Source organism: Setaria viridis, chromosome 9 (genome assembly GCF_005286985.2).
Source record: "Setaria viridis chromosome 9, Setaria_viridis_v4.0, whole genome shotgun sequence".
Classification (NCBI taxonomy): Eukaryota; Viridiplantae; Streptophyta; class Magnoliopsida; order Poales; family Poaceae; genus Setaria; species Setaria viridis.
The window spans coordinates 40,930,678-40,949,013 of record NC_048271.2 but is presented as its reverse complement, the minus strand read 5'-3'; the positions used below and the strand labels follow the sequence as shown (position 1 = coordinate 40,949,013).

General features: G+C 42.8%; 1 protein-coding gene and 1 non-coding gene across 2 annotated transcripts; one reads left to right on the top strand and one right to left on the bottom strand.

The window, feature by feature from the left end:
• The first annotated feature begins 13,384 nt into the window (after window positions 1–13,384).
• Window positions 13,385–13,456, top strand: TRNAD-GUC (transfer RNA aspartic acid (anticodon GUC)). The gene has a single exon. It is a non-coding gene; the product is annotated as a tRNA-Asp (tRNA).
• A 1,053-nt stretch (window positions 13,457–14,509) lies between these two features.
• On the bottom strand, window positions 14,510–17,750 carry LOC117835933 (PI-PLC X domain-containing protein At5g67130). Its single transcript, XM_034715266.2, has 8 exons — window positions 17,198–17,750; window positions 16,960–17,082; window positions 16,143–16,280; window positions 15,950–16,048; window positions 15,558–15,861; window positions 15,240–15,463; window positions 14,977–15,063; window positions 14,510–14,867 (listed from the first exon to the last, which is right to left on the bottom strand). Exons 1-8 carry the CDS (start codon window positions 17,264–17,266, stop codon window positions 14,838–14,840), a joined length of 1,074 nt encoding a protein of 357 aa, XP_034571157.1. The 5' UTR covers window positions 17,267–17,750; the 3' UTR covers window positions 14,510–14,837.
• Between the last annotated feature and the right edge of the window lie 586 nt (window positions 17,751–18,336).

The following is an 18,336-nucleotide window of genomic DNA, read 5'->3' as shown; positions in this document are numbered from 1 at the left end:
GCAACTATGAGGTGTTTGGTAGCACTTAACTCAAAAAAAAATAGCTCCACTTCACCAACTCTACAAAATTCTCGGTCAAATTCGTTCAGCTCCACTGACTCCAGCTCCAGAAAAAAGAAGGTAGAGTTGATATCCACGTTTTTTTGGAGCACCTCAAGGGATGCTCCAAAAATACCGATTTCAGATCTCCTCATAAAGTTGTGGAGTAATTACCCACCATGCATGCCACTGATTACAAAAGATACTGGTTTGTCAAACAAAACATAAACGCTTCCTGTCGCCCTCCTCCCCCTTCTTCTCCGTCAATTTTTCCCCACCGTCGCCGGGTACGCCGCCTCCGGCCGGGCCGAGCTGCCCTCCCCCCTCCCCGCCCCGAGCTGGCGCTACCCCTTGCCTGGCCGGACGCCGCCGCTATCTTGGTTGGGCCGCACCGCATCCACCCACCTCACCCGCCGCGCCGCCCCCAGCCTGGCCAGGCGCCGCTGCCTCGAGCTTCCTCGAGCTTGGTCGGGCTGCGCCGCCTCCACCCACCTCGGCCTCCGCAACTGCATCGCCGTGCCGCCCCCAGCCTGACTGGGCGTCGCCATCTCCACCCACCACCATGCCCTGCCGGCCCTACTCTCCCGTCCGTCCGGTGGCAAGGGTATAATAGAGTTTTCACAACAAGACCTCCTGTTTTTAAAGCTGAGTCTGTGCTTCTTGCCAAACATGTAGATAACTCTAGTATTTTTGTGGAGTTGGTGGAGTGGAGTGAAGTTGGTGGAGTGGATAGTTACATGCGCATCGAAGAGCCCAGTCCACACACGCTGCGGCCATGCATGCCCACACACGCTGCGGCCATGCATGTCGGAGCAGATGATGGATCGGATCACCTGAAATGAACAGAAATGCATCACAGTCATGTACCCATGTAAAGAATAATCCGACCCAAAATTCCAAATTAACATACACACACACACACCCCAATCATCGGCGAATATATGATCGTGGCTCCACCCTAGCCACGGCACTGTAATAACTCAGGAATCTGGCCCGGATCACTTGTTTCAGATATTTCATTTTTCAAACATGTCCATGTCGATGCCGTCATAAAACGAAACATTGATCCGTCACCATCTCCTTCGCCCCTTTCAACTGCCCCCCGGGCTTTGTGTGTTGCATCTTGGCACACGACTGGGCAATTCAGCCGCAACAGCTCTCCTGACACCGAAAGAGCATCAGAAAGGGTACCATGCGTGCATGAACATCCGCCGGTTCCGCTATCTGCCAAGTGAACTGCGTCAACTTTGGCCACTGTGTTAGTTTCCTCTAGTACACATCATTGGCGATGGATGATTCAGAGTAAACGAGGATAAAATCAAGAGAGACATGTAGTGCGACATATGGGCCCCTGTGGATCGAGCACTAGTTTTGCTTAAATAAAGTTCTCCACTTACTTAAAGAGCTAGGATTCTCTATCATTTTTCATAAAAAGAGGCTTCTTGCGTATAGTTTGATTAATTGTTAGTCAAAATTTGCTAAGTTTTAACCTTTTAATAAAAATCATACGCGTACTAAAACCGAACGTAGAGCACAAGGTTATGAGAAAACAGAAGCATGATTTTAACAGTGCTTCTCCCACCAGTTTAACAGGTCATGATTTTAACAGAAGCATGCATTGAAGTGGTATTGGAACTTTTTCAAATACTTTTTGCTGTAACTAACTATACATATATATTCAGTAGTACAATATAGCAACCACATAATCTTATGCCCAAACCTGGATGTTATGTTTAAGTTGAATATTAAATCCATAAGAAGTTGCGCCATACCAATCCAATGAAATCCTGAATGGAGAAAATCTTTGTGGCGCCGATATGATCTTGACACCAATGGACCACGATTCCTCCCCCGCCGCCACAACACATGGCCGTCTCTTTTGTTTTGCATGTTTCATATGGCATGTTGACCGCGAAAAGTTAGTAAACTCTGGATCACAGAATAGTCTAGTTTTTTATATCAACATATAGTCAAATCAACATATCACTAATTACCAGTATACGTATTATTATATGAAAAATATAATAAGGTTGTGATTTTGTCAAAACCACTTTAGTTCAATTGAAATGCGCAAAAAAAGACATTGATAGTCAAAGATTAAATATATTGATGATGACTGCGCATTCTTACAGAACCTGTTATCACAACCGGTTCCAAACCCCTGTAAGTACTTAGTTTTGGAACATAGACTATGATAATGGGACTAATACTCATAAATATTAGTACCGGAAATGTGGTTATCTCACTACTGATTGGTAGTTTGAACTTTAAACAAGTACTGAGATCCTGGACAGGTACACGGTACCGGTCAGTAACACCAACCGATAGTGATTGATAGTTTGAACTACATTGGTGGTTAGTGGTTATACATACAACCGGAACCAATCTTTCCCGGAGGAAGTTGTGCCAGTTAGAATTATAGACCGTTAACTGATAGGCGGCATAGATACTAGTTATAGCCATGTATTAATCATTGTATCAAAGGTCAGTTCTGTAACAGTGATGCATACTAGCTACTCAAAACGACACTCCCTGTGTGGGAGGGGAAATAACAAACAAAAATAGCATCAAAAGAACAAATTTGAACTGATTGTCAGTACCTTCACCAGGATTCCGAGAATTAGGACACATATCACTGTTGGCGTCGCTCTCCTATCTCTGTTACTTCTTGTTAGGTCTGTACAGTTGGTTGTCTCTGCCCGACAGTGATGATTTCTATTTATTTCTACCGCGACGTCCTAGTGCAGTCTGTCATGAACAATTGGTTCCGCTGTCTGCCAATAATTATGTAGTGTCAACTTTGGCCACTGCTTGCTCTAGTACAGTGACAATGGCCGGCTCAGAGTGAAAGAGGAAAATATCAAGGGATATAGTTTTCTCCACAAAATTAAAAAAACCTTATCTACGTTTCCATTAAAAGAATAAGTTCTTCACAGAAAAAAGCCAGATCGAGTACCCTGGCTCAATATACAGCAACGAAAGATGATGTTTTTAATGCATGCACACTCCTTATCTCTTTTTTTCGAAGATATATAAATGTAACAGAATTGTTTAATTATAAGAACATTCTTCTACTGTTGGGAATTTCCTGAGCCTGCATGACTCTCACATGGTGGTGGAGTGGAGTAGACATGGCCACATTCAGAGACACCGCAATCATTAGCCGGACAAAAAGGATAGGGATTCTTACTCTACTTTCATCCATTAAAACCCATCCTTTTCGGGCTACATGACATTTGATCTGGCATTCCGGATTCACCGGCGCCGCTCATTCCTCCGCCATGCCCTCTTAGCCTCAAGTAGTCCGGCAACCACACGTATATGCATCCCCCCTTCGTCGTCGCCGTCTTTATAAGCCTAGCTAGGGAAGTTAAGTTCTCACTCACTCGTCTAGCTACGTAGACAGCCCACCCCCGCATTCCAAGCATTGATGATGCAGCAGAGCCGGCGGCAGCACGGCAGCTCCGGCGAGCTCGACGTGTTCCGGGCGACGAGCTACTTCGCCGGCGGCCTCCCTGACTGTCCTAGTAAGCCTGCAGACCGGATGATCCAAGAGTCTAAGGTGAGGATGATGGAGGATGAGCAGCTTGGGTTGCATGACGATGAGCGCCATGGTCAGCTGGGAGGAGTAGCCAAGCCGTCAGGTAAGAGCAAGCTCGCCGCCCTCTTGAGCTTCGTGGTCTCACCGTCACCGAGAGCTAGCTTTCGCAAGGAGACGCCGCCATCGCCGCCGCTTGCTAGTAAGCTTCTGGCAGCAGCAGGAGACGAGCCGGCTAATAAGGCCTCGTCGTCGTCGTCCTCGCGCGAGAGTAGCGTGCAGCTGCAGGGCTGTGGCGGCGTGCATGAGCTTGATCTGGGCGTGGCGACGGGGGACAGGAGGTTGCAGGGCGTCAGGGTTGTGAGGGGCCGCAGCGGTGGCGAGGAGAGGTGGGTGGTGAGGTGCGGTGCTTGGGATTGGGACGAGGAGGAGCACCTTGAGAGGATGCTCGATGATGGAGGATCAAGTGATCCCAAGGATGAGGTTGAGGAAGGAGATGATGGCAACCCTGGTGATGATGACTTGGAGAGTGACGCTAGTTCTGATCTATTCGATTTGGATCTTGAGTACATATGTTGATCTTCCAGTTAAAGTAGTATATCTAATATAGGATCAGATACAATTAACTGCTTTTCGCTGTTATTGGTCAAGGCTAGCTAGTAAGCTGGCTAGCGTGTAAACTGCAAATGAATTGTTCTGTACGTGCAGCATGTGCAATCACTGGTGGAAAAGTGATAGTCCCGGTTGGAGAGAGTCATATCTCTCCAAATCCAACCGGGATTAATCTTTTAGAACTAAACGTTCCTTCTTTAATCCCGTTTAGTAATACCAATTGGGATTAAAGGAGCCACCATGCAGGTGCATGCACGTGGCCCCTTTAGTCCCGGGACTAAAGATTTTTTTTCTTTTTACCCTGAATTTTTTTCCATATTAATGCTAATTATTGCTTCACTTATATATATACCTATACGTATACATCCTTAGCGTACACTACTTACACGTATATGCTCGTATTGTATGCATGTCGTACATATATTTCATGATAGTATATGCATAATATTAATTATAACTACTATATATACAATTCTTAGTATATTATACACATCAAACTAGTATTAATACAATTACTATCTATACAATAATTTGTCCTCGTAATTTTTAGGATCCTCCTGTCGTGGTGTTGCTCGATTCGGCTACTGAATGTCTATTGTAATAAAATTCTCCTTTGGGATTTATCACCTCGTCCACTAGAAATCCTATGAGTGCTTCTTGGATTGCCAAAAGCCTTTCCTTCTCCAAGGGTTCTTCACGAATCTACCACATATGTAATTTCGAAGTATGTGAATGTTACACCAACAATTAAATAAAAGGAGCTAGAAAATAATTAATAATTAACAGGTTTATTTTACGTACAATTATATCGTTCGATAGCACCTTATCCCTCATGAAATGGTGTATGTGCTCACAGACGTGGTATCCACGTAAATTATTCCCCTGTTGCTATCTCAAGCACTTTAGTGGAAAAAACAATTATGAAATATTCATATTATAGAATGTACAAAATGTGCAAACTTCATACATCCCAGAAAAGTTATACTAAATGTAAGTTTTTCTTTGAAATCACCATGGTGAATCTTAGAAATCGTTTCCATGCACTACAAATTAAAATAATGAATGATACAGTGTTAGGTGAAAATTTAGAAAACAAACTTTTGTATAGAGATAAAGATCCAGAATTATTACAAGTTAAGTATGTATTGAATGTCTTGGTACTCGTCCTTTGGTTTCCTTAATGAATCAAACACAATAAAATTGCTTTGATCAATCATAATTATAAGGAGAATCAAGTGGAAACTGCGTACATAAATTTTCATATTAAAACTAACTAACATTAATTAGGTAAGGAAAAGAAAACGAAAATAGATGGTACCCACACTTACTTAAAGTTGTAAGGTTGTGATTCTATTGCTCCAAGAATTTGTATATTCGGTCCAATGTATCCTTTGGGTGATCCCGTATCTAATCTTGGTTAGCAAGCGCTGGGTCCATGAAGCCAACATTGAAGTACGATTCTCGACGGCACCTCTGAATTTGCATCCTACATAAAATGAAAGACAAAGTTAGTAGGACGACACACGCAAAATAATAATCAGAGCCAAAATTAACATCTAATAAACACACACTTACAGAACCCAAACACTGATGAGAGAGACATTAAGGGCATCTTGATGGTACACTTCATAAATATCCTTGAATTCCAACCACAATAGTTTCTCACCTTCATTGAAAAAATCAATCGGTTTAACAAGAAGAGCGAACATGAGCCTGTCATTAGCCGACTGCTCCATATACCATTGATGGAATTCATACATCTTAGTTGTGAGTTTCCGTACCAATTCAGGTTTGACTAGAGGCTTGCCTAACTCAAAGGGTCATTTAGGTTCTTGGAACGTTTGAGCCACTAACGTTGGCAATAATCTGCTCCACTATATACCTTTCATCCTTTTCATCTCCCATCTCAACTAATAATGACATTAGTTATACACACATGTAATCATAGATACATTAAATTATTGAAATATACATACATGGATACTTATACACATGGAATCATAAAAGAAACTTATACACATTATTAAAATATACACATTATTGAAATATACAAATTATTGAAATACACACATTATTGAAATATACAAATTATTGACATATAAAATTATTGAAATATACACATGAAACCATACATTAAATTTCTAAGCATTTATAACAATTTCTAAGCATTTATACTATTTTCTAAGCATTTGTACTAATTTTCTACCAATTTCTACTTAATTTCCACTAGTTTCTACTAGTTTTGTTCTAATTTCCAAGCATTTGTACTATTTTCTAAGCATTTATACTAATTTTCTACTGATTTGTACATAATTTCTACTAGTTTCTACTAATTTCTACTAATTTTCTACTAATTTTCTACTAGTTTCTACTAAATTCTACTGATTCCTACTCAATTATACTAATTTCTACTAAATTCCTAATCTAATCTACTAATTTCCGAAAAAAATTCCTAATTGAAAAAAACGGCTTGTGTCAGCTAGCCGGGGTGCCGCGCCGGCCGTACACATACCGAACGGTGGCGCAGGGGTGCGTCAGGGCCGCGCGGGCGTCGCGGAGGGGGCCGGGGCGGAGGAAAGGCGGTGGCTGGCGGGGGCCGCGCTGGGGCACCCACTGCAGTGGCGAAGGGGCGCTGGGCTCTACGGTCTGGCGCCATGCGGCAGCGGCGGGCCGAGTGAGAAGAAGGGCACCGGGCCGGGAGGGCGCCGCCTGGAAGCTGGAGCGCGGATCGGTAGCGAAGGGTCGCGGCAGCGGTGCGGCGGCCCGGTGCTCCGGGGGATGGTGCCGGGGAGCCGGGGCGCGGAGTGGACAACGGCGGTGCGGCGGCCAGGGAGGGACGACAACGTTGAGGGGGACGCCCGTGGGGAGATGACAGCGGCGCCGGTGGTGATGCGGTGGCGAAGGAGGCGACGAGGAGGAGGCCGTGCGCGCGGAGATCGATCGTGAAATTGGCTAAGTCCAGAGGAGGGAGAGGGCCGGGATATTTATACTCCCCCTTTAGTCCCGGTTGATAACATCACCTGGGACTAAAGGGTCCCGGGTGGTATTACCAACAAGAACTAAAGGGGGTCCATGATCCTTTAGTCCCGGTTAGTAATGCCAACAGGGACTAAAGGCCCTTCCTTTTCGTTTCCGCTGGTGTACATATGGTTTTGTTGTTTTAATTTATATATATAATAAGTTGTTTTGGTCTGCTGTTGTTCAAGAAAAATAAAAAATACATATTTTGAATATGCAAAAATATATTAAATTAGCAAGTATATTTAAAATAAATTTGAATCAATTATTAATTATATACTAGTCTATTAAGTTTCTATTATAATTCTTTTAATGCATCAATTGATCACCAAACTCTTCAACTAAATAATTTCAACGCGCAAAAATGCAATTGATGTATGTGGTTAACTTAACATTATTTATATTGATCGAATAAAGGTTCACCATAGAGCATTACAATATAATTGAAAGGTTCTGATAGCCATAGAGCATTACATAAAAGTGCACCATATATAGTGCATTACAATGTAATGTTAAAAAAATTCTTTTTGATGAAAGTTCCTTGTCATGATTTCGGCGTAAGTACGAAGCCTCTTCTTTAGCTAGCATGATGCTTGGGTCAATTGTAGAATGGAGGCGTTCCATCAAACTGATCAGAATCATCTGACTGGTCTGTCTTATCCTTAACTGCCACAATTTTTCTTTTACTTGGAAGAACTATGTGGCCCTTTGGCTCCCATAGTTTTTCTTTATCTTCTGAATTTTTCTGAGGTTTGCTATACATCCTTCACATAGAAAACCTGATGCACATCATTAGCAAGGATGAATGGTTCATCATTGTATCCAGTCTTGGTCAGGTCCACTATTGTCATTCCATACTGATCTTTCGTTACGCCACCTCCAATCAGCTTCACCATTGGCAATGAAATAGAGGGATGTTCAGTGGTCCGTATTCGAGTTCCCAGATCTCCACTATGAAACCATAATGCGAGTCCTTGCTCCCGTTGCTGTCTATGGCATCTCTATGGACACCACTATTTTTGTTGGTGCTTTTTTGATCTTGACTCTCGTGTAAAATGTATAACCATTTATCTCGTAACCTTGGAATTTCACGATTGTGCTAGAAGGTCCCCTACCTAACCAAGCGAGTTGTTCATGAATCGCGGAGTTACCCATAAGGTTTTGACGCAACCAAGAGGGAAAAGTATCCATGTGATGACGTATAATCCAGGCATCAGATTTCGTCGGGTATTGGAAAAATAGAATCTGCTTGTGTTCCTCGATATACGGAGCCACAAAGGATGATTGTTGCATAACCATGAAGTGTGCTTTATAGAACGAATCACTATCATTGCTCAAATTTGATTTTCTTGTAAGTGTGCCCTTTCCCCGTAGTCTCCCCTCATGGCGTGATACTGGACCCCCAATCGAAGTAATTGAGTCAATAAAATCAACACAAAACTCAATGATCTCCTCTGTTCCATATCTCTTGGTGATGCTTTCTTCTGGACGGGCATGATTAAGAACATAGTTTTTTTAGACTAACGTGAACCTGTCGAAAGGCCAGATATTGTGCAGGAATACTGGACCGAGAATAGTAATCTCTTTGACTAGGTGAACCAGGAGGTGCATCATAATATTGAATAAGGATGGTGGAAATACCAACTCAAAGCTGACAAGACATCGTATCACATCATTCTGTAGCTTTAATAGCTTGGTTGGATCGATTGCCTTCTGCGAAATCGCATTGAGAAATACACATAGCTTTATGAGCGTCAATCGTACATTCTCTGGTAGAATACCCCTCAGTGCAACCAGAAGCAATTTGGTCATCAACATGTGGCAGTCATGGACCTTTAGATTTTTGAACTTCTTTTCTTCCATATTTATTATTCCTTTTATATTCGAGGAGTACCCAGACGGAACCTTGATACTATTCATGCAGTCAAACATGCTATCCTTCTCTTCCTTGCTGAGAGTGTAACTGGCAGGACGTAAGTAGTGCTGTCATTTATCTCTCTTTTCCGGATGTAGGTCATCTCGTTGCTTCATATGTTTTAGGTCCTATCGTACTTCCAGTGTATCTTTTAAGTTCCCATAACAACCCAGAAAGCCTAACACGTTCACGCAAAGATTCTTCGTCAAATGCATCACGTCTATTGCGTTGTGGACCTCTAGGATTTCTCAATAAGGTAGCTTCCAAAATATAGACTTCTTCTTCGACATGGGTGCACGTCCGTTATTGTCGTTCGGAATAGGTTCGCTAGCAAGACCCTTTCCAAAGACTACCCTTATATCCTTTATCATCTCAAATACACGTTTTCCATTACGGTGTGTAGGTTTTTTACGATGGTCTGGTGCCCCTTTGAAATGCATCCCTTTCTTTCATAACGGGTGGTTAGCTGAAAGAAATCGATGATGACTCATATACATGACCTTCCTACAGTGTTTCAAATACATGATGTTCGTGTCATCTAAACAGTGGGTGCAGACCCGATATCCCTTGTTTGTCTATCTTGAAAGGTTACTCAGCGCAGGCCAATCATTGATGGTTATGAATAACAATGCTCATTGGTCAAAGCTCTCTTGTTTATCCTCATCCCACACACGTACACCTTCTTCCTTCTAGAGCAGTAAAAGTTCATCAACCAACGGTTCTTCGGTCCACGTCAATGTCATTGCTGGGTTGTTTTGGGTCTTGGATAAGCACCGACATCATAATGAAGTTCCGCTTCATGCACAGCTAAGAAGGAAGGTTGAACATACATAGGGTCACATGCCAAGTACTATGACCACTACTCAACTCACCGAACGAATTGAATCCATTAGTACTTAAACTAAACCTTATGTTTCTTGCATCAATTTCAAAGTTCGAGAATGCTCTATCAATTGATCTTCACTGGGCCCCATCAGCGGGGTATCTCAGCATGTCATCTTGCTTGTGTTCTTCTTTGTGCCATCGCATGAACTTAGCATTCGCCTTGTTTCTGAACAAACACTTCAAATGTGGTATTATAGGAAAATAATACATCACGTTCGCGGGAACTCTCTTCTTGGGAGGCTGCCCCTCAACATCACCAGGATCATCTCGTCTGATCTTATACCGCAGCTCTCCGCACACAAGACAAGCATCCAATTTCTCGTATTCATCACCACGATAGAGGATACAATCATTAGGGCATGTGTGTATCTTATGAACCTCCAATCCCAGAGAGCAAACAACATGTTTAGCTTCATATGTTGTGGACGACAATTCATTATTTTGAGGAAGCATGTTCTTTACAATTTTCAATCTCCCATGAAATGTCTTATCGGATACACCATTTTTTTTTACCTTCCATTGCAGCATTTCCAGTGTGGTACCTAGTTTTTTATGCTCCTGCTTGCAATCTAGGTACAATAATTTTTTGTTATCATCTATCACACGTTGCAACTTTTTTGATTCTTTCTTAGTTTTGCAGTCTTTCTATGCATCCCGTAGCACCTGACCAAGATCATCAACAGGACCATCTTCTACAAACTCTTCTTCATCAGCCTCACCCATTGTAGTATCTGCAAAAGTTTGGCCTGCAACCCAGTCTGGAATGTTGTTATCATCATCCTCTTATTCGCCGTCTTCCATTATAACCCCTCTTTCACCGTACTTGGTCCAAACCAAATAGTTAGGTATGAAACCGTATCTAAACAAGTGGTTGTGCAGTGTCCCCCCAGGAAGAGTAATCTTTCTTGTTACTATATTGGAAGCATGGACAACATATGAATCCCTTCTCTGGCTTGTTGGCTTTGGTCACTATGTAAAAATAATACAAGACATCAACGAACTCCTTGGTCCGTCTGTTCGCGGTGTACATCCATTACCAGTCCATCTTCATTGTATTACGTGAAAAATAGACATAGATCTTCGTATTAGATAAAGAACTTGATCAATATTGATAATTTACACCAATCAACCTTCATATCATTCACTAGGTTGACAAAAAGAAAAATGCTAGAATTCTGGAACAAGATAATATAGATGCTCCATAGTGGACTTCACGTAGTCAATAATCCTAAAATAATGGTACAACATAGCAGAATCTTCACCCTCCAAGCCATCTCTGCACATGACTCAATCTTCTTCGAAGTCTATGGAGAGTCACCTCTACTCCCCCAGTATCAGAAAATAATGGTACAACAGAATACCTTCGAATCCAAATACTTTGGCTGAATATCATAAAGGAATCTTGAAATAATTGTCCAAATGCCTTTTGGAGCAAGTGCCACATTTTCATAATAGAAGTATGGTGGCATAATAGCCTGTCCAGGCAAAAGACCTGTTCACTGAGTATGGCCCATTTTGGCAAGCCAAAACCAACCAAACATCGATAGGTGGGTCCCCATACTTCTATTATGAAAACGTGGCTCCAAAAGGTATTTGTAAAACTATTTCAAGATTCTTTTATAATATTCAGCCAGAGTTTGTGGACTCGAAGTTCTTCTGTTCTACCATTATTTTAGGATTCTTGACTCTGTGAAGTCCACTATGGAGTGTCTGTTGTCTTTAGTGTATCTTTGTTGTCCTGTTCCACAATTCTACCATTAAGTTGACCGGTGTAATTTTCATATCATTCTAATTTAACATCCAAACTATCTAAAAAATTGTAGCAATAACCAAATTCTATTTCTTACACCTACAATTTATTTACCTCTGTTTTATTGCAATAACTAAATATTAAAAACATATTTACTCTATCTTTTTCCCCATACCTAATATTGCTCAAGATATTTATCAATACGAATCATATATAACAAGCAAGCTATCTATCAAATTATAGCTCAAAAGCATGTATAAATAAAAAATCCTCTTCATTCTCCCTCATTAAGCTCATTTTTCTCTATCTCTAAAGCATAAAACAAAGCATAATAACAATAAATGAAGGCAGGATGAAGTAGCTAACCTTTACAACACTTTGGATGAGTGAAATCTCCCAAGAAATTGAAGAAAAACATCGGGCAACACCTCTCTAAGCTTGCTTGGTCGCCATGTAAAAGGAGCCTGAAGCTCTCGGTCTGAGTGGCTCAGGCTCGGGGAGAAAGAAGCTGACTTTTATAGACGTGGCATTTAGTCCCGATTGGTAACACCAACCGGAATTAAATGTCATCCATTTAGTCCAAGTTGGAATTACCAATCGGGACTAAATGGATGGCCTTTAATCCTAGTTGGTGTTACCAACCGGGACTAAATGTTCCACTAGAATCCATCGTCTTTACTAGCCATTACAACCAGGACTAAAGAAATTCTTTAGTCCCGGTTGATATTACCAACAAGGACTAAAGCTTCCGTCGTCGGTGGTGGCTGGTGGTGACCGTTTGATCCGGGACTAAAGCTCTTTTAGTCCTGGGTCCAAAAAGCGTCAAGACATATTACGCTGGATGGAAGGTCTATTCTCCACCAGTGAATTGTGCACTCATGCCTTTTTTAATTGTACTGTCAAAACTCAAAAAGGATCAGTTGTTAAAGCTCATGGCCTCATATGTGTGTAGCCCACTGCACACAAGCATGCACGAAAATGATCGAGAAATTGATGAACAATCTTGAAACAGTTACTTATCGTGTACCTGCCTACACATGTACTGTTGATGTATATAGTTCGTCCCCTTTTTGTGTATGAATGCAGCTGGATGTCCTGTACATACAGCATATACATGTAAAAAAGCTCTATGAAGCTTGTGATGGTGGAAGGATCGAAAGACATGAAAAGTTGGCTGTTGGTGTTGGCTACGGCAGAAGGAATCAAAAGTGGATGGCCCATGCTACGCTGTGTGTGTACGTGTACGCCGGGCAAGCCCGTCTGTTGTAGGGCCGTGTGTGGGACGCGAAACTCGAAAGTCTTGGACAATCTTATCCCCTTGGTTGCGATCTAGCTGTACCTGTCCATCTACATGCAAGTGCTGTTCGGTTGTCAAATGAGTGTGCCTCCTTCGCTTCCTTCCTACCACACGGCGACTCTGCACGTGCACCAAAAATCGTTTCAGAAGTGTGATCATCAGCAGCCTACAACTACATGCATGCATGTGTATGCCTACGTTAATCACAACGTTCCAAAATGAGATGGGGGTGCAGATAGTATAGGCGAGATTGCTTGGTTCAAGGTTGTTTCGAGTCTTCTCGAAGTGTCAATTGATCAATTTAGATAATGAGATCTCTTTATCAACCAAGTCGTTGTAGTATAGTGGTGAGTATTCCCGCCTGTCACGCGGGTGACCCGGGTTCGATCCCCGGCAACGGCGTGTTTTTGGTTATTTTTATACCTGTTTTTTTTTCTGGACTTGTTCTTATGCAAAATATTTTAACTTCCCACGGTCCAAGCAACTTCTGCATAGATTGGATGGACACATGTATTTATAAACATCCTACTTCAGGAGGAGAAAACTTCCATTTTATGCTGCCATTCGTTATCTGCACTGCATTTGCTTAGTTAAAATTATGATAAATGGAAGTTGCTTACTGGTTCTCAATGTGTGCTTGCATTTGCAACCCATTACCAATTGGCTAGTCCTGGTGAATTCTTACTAGGTAATTAGCAATTTATAAATGTTATAGTACCCCTTAGACTAGTCTCATTGCACAGTAACTGTGCCTGTTGAGTGTCATGGGGATGAAACTTCTCTCACATGTGACGAAACTCCTCCTTCTCTCTCCTTATAAATACCTTGCTAAGTCAGTAAAATTGGTGATGTGGTATGAAAATTAATGCTTATGAAACTTTCCATGAAAATTAATGCTTATGAAACTTTCCATGAAAATTAATGCTTATGAAACTTTCCATGAAAATTAATGCTCATGAAAGTCCCATGGAGGCGCCATCTCAATGTTCGCGCGTGTGTGTTTTAAATTTCATGGGATACCCCAAGTCCAGTAGCATAAACTTCAGGACAATATTCATAATCTGTTATACAGCCCAGGCCCCAGGCACCATACAGCAGCTTACAGCTAAAGTAGCCACCGCTGACAAAACAGAAATCAAAGACACCATGAAACTCAAAAAGACTTGCTTTTGGCATCCGACTATGAAACAAACAAGGGTTTTCTCTTCCTCCCTATGAATCATCCCCTGGGCCCTGGCTGTGCATCAACACCCACAACAGGACGGGGCTGGAAGCTTGACCGGCTTTCCATCTCAATGTGGTGAGCTTTTTATAAATTTTTTTTTTGCCCCTGGATATATTTCCCACCGGTGAAGTGATGATCTATAAAGCATGTTTCACATTTTCATGCATATTTAAAAATGATTCAAATTTGAACCATGAAGCCATAGCGCCTTTCAAGTTCGAAACATGAAGTTTGAAAAAGAAAATTCCCATTTACGAACATGAAACTTGGTGTTGTTTCTTCCAGATTCCTATCGTTTACACTGTTGTATTGTTGTATCACTCTAAGGTAATCTAATTTCTATGGATATCTTCCCTTGAAACTACACTCGTCACATGCCCACGCTGCAAAACAGTCGTTCAGAGTTGAGACGAACCAGCATTAAACCACGCAACGAGGACGCACCACAGCAAGACCAAGCGGAAGCAGCCTTGTAATCACCCAAACCAAGTAACTGTTGCATATCTGTTATCCTATATGAATGTACCCCTCTAATAAAGTTGCCTATTCCTTATGGGTTCATGCAGAGCACACTACACCAGAACCTGGCTGCAAATGGAACAGAAAACGGGTGAATTCACATCATAGTTACTATATCATCACAAGAACAGTACATGTCCATCTACATCAATGTAAAATGCAGTATATCTTAACTCACCAAGCATGCCCTGATGTCCTGGCACCCGCACAACAGTCTACCATTGAGCAAGTCTGTGGATTGGAACACGCCCCCTCCATCACTTCTCTGGAATATTTCAGTTCAAAATAACGTCAGCATCATCCTGTAGAAAATCTGAAAAAGCTAGATAGTGCTTCCATACAAAGCAAGAGAGAAAATTTCCTATATTAAATAAAGTGAAATGCTTCTTTAGAATTTCTGAAAATGATAGTAGAATATTGATCTTCACATATGCTCAGTACCTTGTAGTAATCAACCGCGATAAAATTAGCCCATCGATTCCCTGCTGCTCCATAACATGTATTCACCATGTCAGTAAGACTTTGGGAATGCTGTAGACACGCAGTAAACTTTATAGGGACCGATGGGAAGTAGTTCATGAGGACCAGCGATTTAGTCTTGTCGCTAAGAGGTGCAGATTCAGCACGATTGGAGCATTTCCCAGCATCCATCCCATCATCACCATCTGAGATCAAGTGAAATATGTTACATTCAAGCATGCTGGTGGTGTTTGACTGCAATTCACAAAAGAAAAAAGATTCAAAGATTTGGTGCCTCACAATTGTTCTCAACCATGAAGTTCCACTGGTAAGCAATTCCTTCGGTACTCTGCTTTGAGCTGATGGAGGTGAACACCAGGAGGCGCTGGTTGCTTGCAACCATGTCACTGACAAGAGGCCAGTCCTGGCCATTCTGTGGCATTTTCGACACTGGGAACCAGTACTTCAGCAGGCCAGAGGTGTTGAACACGTTTGTCAGTCCATTCGGTGCATGAACATAGTCTTCCAGGATAATTGTGACAATTTCAGATGGATTGGCTGAAAGAAATGCCTCAATTTCCTGGAAGGTATCCAATGCTGGTTCCTAGAATAACACAAGGTATCGTAAAACACTGCAGTCTGAACACCTTCAGTTGAGATTCTACAGAGTCAGGCATGTTCAGTATACTCACAAATGCAGTGAAATCATTGCATTTCCCTCCACTTGAGTGGCATAGCCATACATCTCCTTTGAAGTCATATGTGTCTAGCATAAGTGCCCGAACGCCATTCTGCATATCATTGGTAATGTCATCAGAATAAGAATTCCTCGTGGAAAGATGCATATAATAGGACATGCTAAATTATTGAAGCACAAGAAGGTACATTTAACTGGTCAGTGACAGTATCCTCCTGGTTGTCGAAGGTGATGCGTGGAATCCCAGTGTGTGAAGGCTCACCAACGATCGCATATGAATTGTGCGTCGTGAGATAGGCATACTTGTTGAATGGCAATGAATTGTTCTGATAGACAACAAACCAGAAGCAAAATTCATTCAGGATATGACTCCAATACTTGGGAGAATGAACACAACTTATTACCCTTTGACTGTGAGTGCAAACGAGTCTTTTGGAGATTTATTAAATGGAAGTACAATCATCTAGATAGAGGCTTCTACTAGACAAAGGATGCAAAAGGAAGTATTCTGTATGGGGAAAAAAAAGAGAAAACAATTCAGGAAGGAAATAAATCACACTGCTGGAACAGTGTAACGTATAATTTTTCTCCGCCAAACAACCTTTGACGAAGATCATCTAGTACCAACTAGGTAGGAAAATCTGCGCACATCTACCAACTCGCAGAAACTCCTAAAAGTAAAGAATTGTGCTAATATCCTGAAACCTGAATGTACTGTTCGACATGTCGTCAGGGTGTGTTGCACAAGAACACCCTCACCCTGACGTGAGCGGAGAGAAATATCTTTTGCTAGTACGCTGCATTCTTCCTAACCGCTCATGTCTCGGCCTGGTAAATCAACTTGTAACAGGGAGCAGATCTGGTATCCGAAGAGATCATCATAATAACACGAATTCAGAACCGCAAACCACACGCACAGAACGACTGCTGCTCCTCCTCGGCTCGGCCGTTTTCCTTCACTAGAACAAGAGGGGAGAATCGAAGCGAAGTGCGACGGCGGCTTACAATGAGCTGGAAGGGGTTGGTGGCGGCGGAGCGGACGCAGTGGGAGCCGGAGAGCTTGGGCTCGCAGTCGAAGCACCACTGCCCGGCGCCGCAGTCCGCGCTCGTCGAGCAGGAGTCGCCCACCTGAATTCAGCAAGAAATCGCCGAGGTTCAGAATCAATCCCCCGCGTAGACAACCATGAATCGAGAAAAGGAGAGTTTTTTCAATCGGTTCTTGCCGGCCGCCGGCGCCGCTTACATTGGCAGTTGCCGCTCCCAGGGCCCCGAGCAAGAGGAGGAGCGTCGCCGCTGTAAAGGCGCGGCCCATGTGGGTGACTTGTTGCTGGTCCGCTCCACTCCTGAAAGTTGGAGAGAGAGAAGAACAGCGACGAGAAAAAAGGATAATGCCGTTCAGGATTCCTTCCTCAGGGGCTCCGTCCTTCTTCGGACTAATCAATCGTCGTCGGCTGGAGAGAGAAAGGAAAGACAGAGATTGTTGGGAAGGTAGGTGGCAGCGCAGGCCGGGTTAGCTTCGTCACGCGATTTATATACAGGACTGGCAGTAGATCGAGTACAGATTTGCAGCTTTGATTGCAGAAATAAAAGACTCGCTAATTTCAGAGAGCAAGAACAGCCGTGCAGATTTGCCAACTCGCTAATGCTGCTGCTGCTGGATTTCTACGCGCTGGTAACGTACGCACTGCTGCTGAATCTGAAATCTCTACTACGCGAGAGCCTTTGAGTCTACGCAGGCATTGATTGACGGAGAGGCACTGGATTGGAAAAGAAACGTGTTCAGATTTCAGCGTCCGCCTGGGGGCACACCACACCTGCCGAATTTTCACGTGAATGGAGCCTTGTGGAACAGAGGAATTTGCCGGTTGGGTTGGGTTGGGTTGGTGTTGCTTCCAAGGCGGTTTGTTTGTTGGGTGGCCACGACTCCGGTTTCGTCAGGTCGTCGGTTGTTAGCTTCATTGATGTGGTCAAGGGATGGAGACGCGACGTCAGGTCAGCCCATGCAGCCGCGCACCGGGCATGAACCCATCCAACTCAATGGCCAGTGGATACGAACTCCTGCAGCTTCAACAAGAGCCAAGATGCTCCTAATATTCTCGTCACAATCTAACTAGCGTGTTGGAAGAATCACAACTCCTTTTTAGGTTACTCATCATTATCTAGATGCATTGACGTTCTGCATATATAGGTTGCTTATTAACATTGCCTGCTTTGAATTTGATAGGAGGCTTTGCCTGTCCACAGGGACGTCAATCACTACCAAGCTAGTACTCATCCTTGAAGCTAATTAACGTTACTCATCATCATCTTAAAGGAAACACGGGCGCGTTCGGCTCATCTCCGCCGCCCATTCACAAATTTAATCGTTCATCTTACGGCGTA